General features: G+C 36.7%; 2 protein-coding genes across 3 annotated transcripts in view; both read left to right on the top strand.

The window, feature by feature from the left end:
- The first annotated feature begins 3,560 nt into the window (after positions 1-3,560).
- LOC107677199 (zinc finger protein 408-like) lies at positions 3,561-7,629 on the top strand. Of its 2 annotated transcripts, XM_016472010.1 has the most exons (5): positions 3,561-3,668; positions 4,465-4,676; positions 4,921-4,985; positions 5,085-5,344; positions 5,435-7,629. In XM_016472010.1, the coding sequence occupies exons 1-5, from the start codon at positions 3,635-3,637 to the stop codon at positions 7,021-7,023; spliced, it is 2,160 nt and encodes a 719-aa protein (XP_016327496.1). In that variant the 5' UTR covers positions 3,561-3,634; the 3' UTR covers positions 7,024-7,629. The 2 variants fall into 2 exon arrangements, with proteins under 2 accessions (XP_016327496.1, XP_016327504.1); XM_016472018.1 differs by lacking the exon at positions 3,561-3,668 and having other exon boundaries at positions 4,635-4,676; positions 4,872-4,985.
- Positions 7,630-7,877: 248 nt separating this feature from the next.
- Positions 7,878-10,798, top strand: part of LOC107677184 (prothrombin-like) — a 21,011-nt gene continuing 18,090 nt past the window's right edge. The window contains exons 1-3 of the mRNA XM_016471993.1: positions 7,878-8,151; positions 8,281-8,438; positions 8,618-8,642. Coding sequence (XP_016327479.1) covers positions 8,025-8,151; positions 8,281-8,438; positions 8,618-8,642 — 310 coding nt within the window. The 5' untranslated portion in view covers positions 7,878-8,024. The remainder of the gene's footprint in view (positions 8,152-8,280; positions 8,439-8,617; positions 8,643-10,798) is intronic.

Genomic DNA, 10,798 nt, shown 5'->3' with positions numbered 1-10,798 from the left:
CCATCTTCAAGAAACGACTAAAAACACATCTGTTCCATCTTTATTTGACCCTCTAACTCTAGCACTTTCTATTCTATTTTAATTCTACTTCATCTATTTATCTTCTTTTTTATTTAAAAAAAACATTAGCTTTCTATTTTTTCTATTCTATCTACTTGTTTTTCTTTGTGTGTGTTTGTGTATATGTGTGCGTATTATATATATATATATATACTGTATATATATACCTTGCTACGTGTTCTGCGTTAGGCTAACCGAGACTTGTCATTTGCACTTATATATTGTTGCTCTTTTGTTAGTTTTGACTGCTTTTATTGTCCTCATTTGTAAATCGCTTTGGATAAAAGCGTCTGCTAAATGACTAAATGTAAATGTATAAGAATGGGTTCTCCATTCATCCAAGCCACCATAAAACCTGTGAATGAAGGTTGCTACATGTTTTACAAATCACAGCTTGACGTGACCGGGTCATGTGTGCATGTGTGTGCATGTGTTGCATCCAATCTGCCCTCTGAGCCTCTCCTGGCTTAGACTGATCCATGTTGCCACGGTGACGTGAGAAGGCTGAGTGATCGAGATCCTTTCTGCATTCATCACGAGGGCTGGTTGGTAATTTAGAGAGGAATGACTGCCTAACAACATCATGGTTTAGAAACATCAGTTCAGACCATCTCCTCAACAATCGACTCAAAACTAACAGACACAAAATGTGCAAGTCCTTAACAGTAACAATTCAACAATCAATTTTACCAGAGTAGAGAGATCAATAACTGGGACAAGGAGATAGAGATAAGAGGATAACAGGAAATGAGGAAAGTAACAAGAACTAATGAAGAGGGAAAAAAACAGAAACAGATTGATCTACAAGAAAACAAACTGATAGAATTTAAATGCAGAGACAAACACATAGGAAGAGAGTAAAGAATTAGCTGCTTAAGACATTCACTGTGACTGGATTTGTCTTCTGACACTATAAGCTGCTCTACTTTGATGGCTATTATGGTCAAAAACATAAAAAACACTATATATATATTTACATTTACATTTAGTCATTTAGCAGATGCTTTTATCCAAAGCGACTTACAAATGAGGACAATAAAAGCAGTCAAAACTAACAAAAGAGCAACAATATATAAGTGCAAATGACAAGTCTCGGTTAGCCTAACATATATATATATATACCAAAGTGTAATAACTTGCACCTCTTTTACAATTAAAAGAGCTCTTCTTGCTCCTATTTTTGACTAATAAAAACATGGAATGTAACATCCACTTTTTATAAAATTTCCACTCATAAATAATTGTGTGATGAGATTTTATGTTAACTTTTCCCTAAGAGCAGGTTCCCCAATATGTTTAAAAACTACAAATAGCTTGAGGCATTGGACAGAACTGCACTTTTATCAAGAGATCTAATACAGGTCAAATTTTTCTTTATGCCAAAAACTTTTTATTTGCACATCAGACAAAAAAAAAAGATCTCTCAAATCCATTTCCATTTTAAGTGCCATTTAAGTGCCACTTGTCACGAATTCGGTCCATGGACTTCCGTTTATTCACCACCAGAGGTCACCCTTTCCATTACGCTGATTACAGAACCGGCTTTACTGATAAGATGCGCGTTAAATATCACATGCGATTAATCGTGCAGCCCTAGAATATATTGTAAAATGTAATTTACTCCTGTGATTTTAAAGCTGAATTTTTAGCATCATTACTGTCAGTCACATGATCCTTCAGAAATTATTCTAATATTCTGATTTGCTGATTATTATTATTATGGTGAACAACGTAACTAGAATTTGTAGATTTTTAAAGATTTTTTTATGAATAAAAAGTTCAGAACAGCATTTATCTGAAATATAAATCTTTACCACGTCTCTTTAATAAAGCTTGCAGATGGATCCACACGTCTCACGTCTCGTCAGCCCCGTTACACCACTACTAGCTGCTGTGATTAGAGCCAGCCATTACAGCTAACCTTTATGAATCACACTGCAACATCTGTTTCAGGTAGCATCACAAAATGAAAATTTTGCCCTGGGCACAAACTTGTTCAGGGATATTAGACTACTGTATATTATATTTCTGCTATATATGTTTCTTGCATTAGCCTACTGTATGTACACTAGCAGTCAAAAGATCAAAAGAACAGTAAGATTTTTAATGTTTTTTAAAGAATTCTCTTCTGCTCACCAAGCCTGCAGAGCTTTAGCATCATTACTCCAGTCACATGATCCTTCAGAAATCATTCTAATATTCTGATTTGCTGCTCAAAAAACATTTATTATTGTGTTGAAAACAGCTGAGTAGGGTTTCTCTGATGAATAGAAAGTTCAAAAGAACAGCATTTATCTGAAATAGAAATCTTATACATTATAAATGTCTTTATCATCACTTTTGATCAATTTAATGCATCCTTGCTAAATGAAAGTATTAATTTCTATAATTTCTTCATCTTCATAAAAAAAATTATACAGACTCCATGCTTTTGAATGGTATAGAGTATAATGTTACAAAAGATTTTTATTTCAGATAAATGCTGATCTTTGGATCTTTCTATTCATCAAAGAATCCTGAAAAAAAATGTACTCAACTGTTTTAAATATTGATGATGATGATGATAATAATAATATAATAATAATAAAAGATGTTTCTTGAACAGCAAATCAGCATATTAGAATGATTTCTGAAGGATCGTGTGACACTGAAGACTGGAGTAATGATGCTGAAAATTCAGCTTTGATTGAAGGAATAAATTACATTTTAAAATATATTCAAATAGAAAGCAGTTATTTTAAATAGGCCTAGTAAAAGTATTTCACAATATTAGCTACTGCTTTTGCTGTATTTTAGATCAAATAAATGCAAGCTTGGTGAGCAGAAGACAATTCTTAAAAAAAAAAAAACATTACAATTTTACAGTTCAGAAACTTTTGACTGGTAGCATATGTATTTATTATTTTAAAGGCTAGCGGCTCTAATGGCATTGCAAAAAATATATAGTTCAGTTTCTGATAGACTCGAATGGCATTGAAAAGTTATTGTGCTGTTATATTGTGCATTTCTAAGGAAATTATCTGATCTGATATGTTTTGCATTTGTACTCACTGTACTTGTGCCCTAGCTGTGCTCCTCTACCGACTGCAGGCGTGTAAAGCAGAGATGTGCCTCTAGCTCCACCTTGTGCTAGAAAGTTCGTCTGCATTTGTTTTGAAAGTCTGGTTAAATTTGAAAAGATTTAATTTTAAAATTTAAAATTAAAAGATTAAAACGTAGCTCAGGAAAAGACCATTAAAGATCTGAAATAAGGGTTCTCCTAGTTCAGTAACGTTAGTTATAAAACATACACGGCAAGCCAAGGAACATCTATATACCTGTATATACGACACTTGCTAAAAACATCTGCTAAAAGCCTTTATAATACATCCATTAACATCTTATTTAACATACATTCCAAACAAATATGATTTTCAGCTTTCTTTGGTGAGGGCGAGAGCAGCGGTAGCTGTTTCTAGAGGGGACCGTTTCTCTGTAACAGTCAGCTACCTGACTTCCGGTCGATGCACTGTTGGCTGGAGAACGATAATTTCCTCGGAGTTTTGGATGGATAAACAAGACCGTCGAGTTGCCAATGCGCACTTTGCGCAGAGGAAATATAGCCCTGAGTTGGTTGAAAGTGTTTATGCTCATGTTTTCAGATTCAACCAGTTACCAACTAGATGAAATAGATGACCGCTGGTTTTTAGCTCAATCTGCATTTATGAAGAAGCTTTAAAGATACACAGCAAAAACAATATTTGCTGGGGATCTAACGTATAGGACATTGCGCTTTACTCCATAATGTTTTATTTCACTTAGGAAAAATGTGGAAAGCATTGGACAATGATATTCATCTTCGAATATATGTTGTCATCATCTGCATCTGCAGTATCTGTCCCATAATACTTTATAGTTTACTAACGGCACGTTGCTTTATAAACGTACAAACAGAATTATCACGTGAAAGGTTACCAACGTCTTAAATTTACCATCATTATTCTAAAAATTGTGCATTTAACAATTAAGAACTGCATTAATCCGTATTGCATCTCACCATGACATTCACCGTACAAAAATTACTAGTAGTTACAACCATTGTTATTACTGTAAAACCATAATAAATTAATACAGACTTTCCTTCAAACAGTAAGAAATAAGAAACCATTTAGAAATAAATCTTTCTGATGTATCTGATAAAAAAATAAATAGAAAGAACATTTAAGTTAATTTAATTAAAAATTAAAACAGCCCAATAACAATCATTCATCAAGAACTAGTAGTTTGCTTTGTAAGTGCTGTCCATCTATATCTGCATTTAATTTAAAAATGTCCCATTTTTATCACTACATTGTCTGAGCTACAGTTTTCAAGATGAAAGTGTGTGAGTACCACCTTGTCTAATTGTGGTGTGTTTTTATCTAGTGGCTACAGACATTGAGAGGGATAAAGGCTCTGGGAACATGAGAGACTCCATCCACATTGTGCTGAGATCAGTACCACGAGGGCTGACCCTGGGTCCTTCTCTGGCCGAAGATGGACAGCTAGGTCTGTGGTGTGTTGGGCGAGTGCTAGAGAAAGGCACTCTGCTAGGCCTGGAGGAACCTTACAAAATAAACAGGAAGGGAAAAGCTGAGGTATGCATACTAGAGTGTTTCAAATTTCATTTTGCACCATACAGCTGAGACAAAGGCTTGTTTAGTACCACTACAGCAAATGTGTTCCAAGACAATAGCGGCTTTTACATTTACTTCTCACCTAATAATACTGCAAGTACTTTATATTTTCAGAAGCATTGTTATAGTTTTTTTCTCTTTTTTAACTGTGTTTAGTTGAATAATAGCCCCAAGTAAGAAGTAAATGCATGTTCTTATTATCCAGGGGATTCAACATACATGCCAAAATGTGTTAAAAAATGAAATCTCAGATGAAATCTACTGGATGAGGTAAGTTTACCCAGAATTCATGAATTATTATATTTAGTAGAACTATTAAGTGACATATCAAGACATCGCAGAATGAGACTTGTTTAATTGCCTTCACAGGTTTGCCTGCAGTGCTCAAAGTGAGGAAGAGAGCAATGTCAGTGTGCTCGAGGTGGATGGAAAATTAGGCCTTAGGGTCTGTCGAGACATTCAACCAGGAACAGAACTGCTCCTCTGGAAAGAACAAGAACAAGAAGAAGAAGCCCCTCTTGAAAAAGAAGTAATGCAACTAAAAGCCTGTGAAATTAGTAGTACTCCAAACAGAGAACAAGAAGATACTTTAGAGGCCATCACATTAGATCACCTCTCAGACTGTGCAGGTGAGTTTATACTTAATATTTGCACTGTGTAAAAGGTCCATGATATGATGTTGTTCTTCGTAAAATGTGGAAACGTTTGTATTCTAACAGATCCTGTTCAAAGTGCCACACAAGAGGATACAAAACCTCCAATCAAGGAGAAAAATCTTGTGCAGGAGATTAGAGCATGTAATTTCAGTGTCCTGGAGCAGAATGGGGTAGATGAGGCACATGGGGAAGGTGAAGGTCAGCAAAGTGATGAACATCCTGCTAGAGATAAGATCCAGAGCATCAGTGATAGTACATCACAAGCCCAGAGTTCATCAGAACATCTGAAGCCAGAGAGAAGCCTGAGAGCCAGCTCTCGTCTTGCTGCTAAACCTCGAAAAGTGCACTCATCAACCATCCTTATCTACAAACGACAAGATCCAAAAAACAGGTCAGACCTCAGCAGCAAGAAGAAGCTCTCGGATAACAAAGACAACACAATGCAGACATTGTATGCTAATGAGGATTCCAGCACAGAGCAAAATGAGCAGGATTTTCCTCATTTTGTTATCCGAGAGAGGAAGTACAAATGCAACGAGTGTGACAAGAGCTTCTTTCAACTGTGCCATCTGAAGAAACACAAATTCACACATCAAAATCAGAAGCCTTACATGTGCACAGAGTGTGGTAAAACATACAGTTCGCAGGAGAGCTTCCAAGCCCACTTGCTGATGCATCGCGGTCAGAGGCCCTTTCAATGCCAGCACTGTGACAAAAGCTACGGCTTGAAACGGGACCTCAAGGAGCACCAGGTTCTTCACTCAGGCGAGAAACCGTTCGTCTGTGACATCTGTGGCAAAGCTTTCGCTCGCCGGCCCTCGCTACGCATCCACAGGGAAGTCCATCGGATGAAAGAGCCGGACTACCAGGCTCCCAAAGTCAAGTGTCCAGAGTGCAATAAAGAACTGGCCAATTCTGGTTCCTTGAGGAACCACATACGGCCGTACGTCTACCAGCACTGCGACAAGAGCTTTCGCCAACATAGCAATCTGCTGGGACACATGCGCATCCACACGGGAGAGAAACCCTACCAGTGCGACCATTGCGAACTGCGCTTTTCCCAAGTTCCTGAACTGCGCCGGCATCTGATTTCACACACGGGTGAGGTGTATTTGTGTCCTGTGTGTGGTAAGGCTCTACGGGACCCTCACACATTGCGGGCCCATGAACGACTGCATACGGGAGACAGGCGCTATAAATGCGAACAATGTGGGAAAGGGTACACGATGGCAACCAAGCTAAGGCGCCACATGAAGTCTCACCTAGAGGAGAAGCCACATGTTTGCCAGGTGTGCAGAGCCAAATACACAATGATGCAGAGTCTGCAGCGGCATCTGCAGTCTCACAAACATCACTCAGACTCTGGTCATGCATTGCCGACACGAGGTCGGCCCAAAAGGTCGGGCCAGAAAGCAGAGGATGAGCAGGGTAGTACTGAATGCAGTAGTTTGGAGGAGGGACGGGCTGTGGCATATGTTCAAGCCTCCGAAGATTTCACTATGGTGTCTCACCCAGAAGGTGTCATTTTGGACTCTGGAGTGTACCACCATGGTACAATTGTTTTGGAAAAAGGAGTGGAGAAGGGGCTCGAACGCATTGAGCTCAGTGAGGATATGATTGAGATTATTGTCTCAGATGAAAATACCAAGTAGTGCAAGAACAGCCTTCTAAGTGTGTAGAGCTTCAGGAACAGGAAGCAAGTGCTAAATGCCTAGTTGTGCAGGAAAATTATGCCAGCAGTGGCTGTATTGTAGTTCCAGAGCAGGATGCTAATAGTTGTTTGGTCATTTTACAAGGTCCGGATGGTTTAAGTTCAGTGGCACAGACTGTAGAAATAGAGACAGGGCTGTGACACTTAAGTGTTTCCATTTTACATATATATTATGTCTCACACCAAAGGAAAAACAACCTTTGTGAAATAAATGTTTAAGCTCTGTTGAATTTAAGTCTTGCTGTTCTTTGATTTTTTTTAGGAGGGTTTGTGGCACATATCAGTAAATATTGACTCCTGTGCGCAGTGGACGTTGTTTCATTACTGTTTATACAGACATTGTACAAGTACACCAGCAAAACACAGCTGTGTTGGGAAATGAGCTAATACAAGAGGAAATTTTATGATAAATCTGTTGCATTGATGTTAAAATTATCACATCATTTATGCATTAACAGTAAAATTTAAATGCCATGTTTGTACTTTTTACATAAAGTACATGCTGATTACTGATAAATGAAAGGATAAGCAGAGTGCTAACAGAGCTCTTCAGCTACATAGATAAGATCATCATTTCATGATGCATCTACATTTAAATAAATATATTTAAAAAATATTTAAAAAGTTGTTTTAGGATATATATTGTAGAGTACTTTTGTTATAAATATTAGAATTTTTTATAATATATCCTCACACATGAATTCACATAGCTTGGAGATATGAAGCTTATCATCTTGTTTTCATGCAGTATATCTATGATTCATGTTCCTCAGAAAGCAAAGAATGTTCCACATTGATATAAGGGTGATCTGATACAGAAAAGTGGCTTTTTTTTGAGTGAAAAGTGTTCAGACACTTTGTTCTCTTTGAACTCTGGTAGTTCAATATTAACTTGGTGACTCCAGTAACTCCAGATGTGGGCTTTTTGACTGATTAGATTCGATGACATGCTCCCAAGTTTTTTCAGGATTACAGGCTCAGTCATCCTCAAGAATGGGAGCAAAAGCGACACCTCTTCTACTATCGCTACTTCTTGGACATGTTCTCCACCTCACATTGTGTAATGACGGTAAGCATTAACTGAGATTTCTATGCCTTTTTGGCTAATTAGACTAAGAACAAAATTATAATGTGATGATTCTACATATAGTATGTGAGTCTAGATGTTTTTGGAAAAACATTGACTTTTGTGCCTCAGTGTTTATCGACAACAAGGAAGCCTCTCAGATCATTCGAGCAAAGAGGGCTAACACGGTTTTTGAGGAGTTAAAACCAGGGAATCTGGAGAGAGAGTGTGTGGAAGAGATTTGTGACCACGAGGAAGCTCGAGAAGTGTTCGAGAGAGTTGATAAAACGGTGAGCAATGGCCTTGTGGACCGATTAGCTGCAGTTGGAAATAAATGGAAATGTTTACATTTCTATCAGTGCATATTTTCAGTGGTATATCTCTGTATAAATACAGATATTTGAAGTGTGGTATAATTCATTTTTTGTAGTATTTTATGTTAATGATTTTTTCTTCCATTGCCTCACAGGAGATTTTTTGGGCGAAATATTTGGGTAAGAATATATAGCCTATATATAAGACATTACGGAAAGTTTCAGTGTAAACAGTGACAACATTTTGTGTAAACAGTTTCTATTGAACCAGGGACAAAGTGCATTTTCACTGACCTTTGCCTGATAAATTTACAAATTAGTAAGATTAGTATCAGGTTAAAACAGTAGCAATTATAAACAAACCTTATAATGAATAAATATCATTGGTTGGAGTGGTAATCCTTTATTTTTGAGCTATTTCTAAATATGAACTGTTTACAACTTTAAAGGGGTCATATGATGCTGCTAAAAAGAACATTATTTGGTGTAATGACATGTGTTTATGCGGTTTAAGGTAAAAAAAAAAACACATTATTTTCCACATACTGTACATTATTGTTTCTCCTCTATGCCCCGCCTTTCTGAAATGCGTCGATTTTTACAAAGCTCATCGGTCTAAAAAGCGAGGTGTGCTGTGATTGGCCAGCTACCCAATGCGTTGTGATTGGCCGAATACCTCAAGCGTGAGACGGAAATGTTACGCCCCTCACCACATTGTGATGCCCTGTCCGGCCTGAGCAAAGAGACACAAACATTAAAACCCATTACAAACGAGGCATTTGTTACATCCAGTGGGGACATAATTACTACTAACTTTTAATCTGTAACCTATTACATTTCCAAAGTAACCTTCCAACACTGAATTTAAGTGTATCATTTAATTTATTATTAATTCATAACCACCATAGGAATTAAGCTTAATATATTGAAATTATGTTTGCGTATGTTATTTAGGCAAAACAGCACAGATGAATAGGGTAAAACATTTACCAATAGATAGCAGCATACTTCTCTAGCTGACTGATTTCACAAAAAATTGCGAAAAGTTTTTGTATTACAAGTTTCTAAAATGTAATGTCTAAATATGCAACTGAGGCATTATCTAATTAAATATGCACTCATTTGCATACATTTCCAGAACAGATGTCTTTCAGGGTTCAAAATTCATTTTTCATTTTGTTGATATATTAGAGTAAAAGGTTTTGAGGGGATTTTAGATTTCTGATTTTATCACTCCATAAATAAGAAAAAAAAATACATTTGACCATGTTTTAGGAATAAAATGTTATGAGGCAAACATATGAATAAATCCCTCTATGAAAACCTTCGGAATGTAGATAGCAATAAATCTGTAAAATTTGGTGTATGTAAGTGCTGCTGCAGTGGAGGAAAAAAATAATTTTGAGAAAACTGTCTTTATTGAAATATACAGACACAAATAGATAAAGTGTAATAATAAAACAAGGCAAATTATATTTGAACAAACCCCTCTATAAAAATCTTCCGAGTATAAATAGGAATAAAACTGTCAAATTTGGTTCATGTAAGTGCTGCTGAAGTGAAGGAGAAAATGCATTTTGAGAAAACGGCCTTTAAAAGATATGTAGTGTAACTGAAATCTACAGGTGCAAATAGATAAAGTGCAAAACCAGGCAAATGAAAGATGAAAAACCCCTCTGTAAAAACCTTCAGTGTATAGATAGTAATAAATCTGTAAAATTTGGTGCATGTAAGTGCTGCTGAAGTGGAGAAAAAAAAACTCATTTTGAGAAAATGGCCTTTAAAGATACCTATTGTAATTAATATCTACAGACACAAATAGATAAAGTGCAATAATAAAATCAGGTGAATGTTATATGAACAAACGGTCTGTAAAAAAACCTTCAGAATATAGATAAGAATAAAACTGTAAAATGTGGTGTATGTGCTGCTAACGTGGAGAAAAAAAAATATTTTGAGAAACAGGCCTTTAAAGGGGTCATATGATGCGATTTCCATTTTTCCTTTCTCTTTGGAGTGTTACAAGCTCTTGGTGCATAAAGAAGATCTGTAAAGTTGCAAAGACTAAAGTCTCAAATCCAAAGAGATATTCTTTATAAAAGTTAAGAGTCAACCACACCTACCTAAAACGGCTCGTTCTAACACGCCCCCACATACCTACGTCACTATGTGGGAAGATTTGCATAACGCCGCCCAAATGTTCACGCAAAGAAAGAAGGCGTATTTTCTATTCTCGTTGTAGTTTTGTTGTTGCCGCCGCCATGTTGTAAAGACACTGTGTGCTTCGTTGTGAAAGCGAAACTACTTTGTTTGGTCTTCCAAAAGAGGACGATATC

The sequence above is a fragment of the Sinocyclocheilus anshuiensis genome, unplaced genomic scaffold (assembly GCF_001515605.1).
Source record: "Sinocyclocheilus anshuiensis isolate Anshui unplaced genomic scaffold, SAMN03320099.WGS_v1.1 scaffold1677, whole genome shotgun sequence".
NCBI lineage: Eukaryota > Metazoa > Chordata > Actinopteri > Cypriniformes > Cyprinidae > Sinocyclocheilus > Sinocyclocheilus anshuiensis.
The sequence above is the reverse complement of the archived record's forward strand: the minus strand, read 5'-3'. Positions and strand labels throughout refer to the sequence as shown.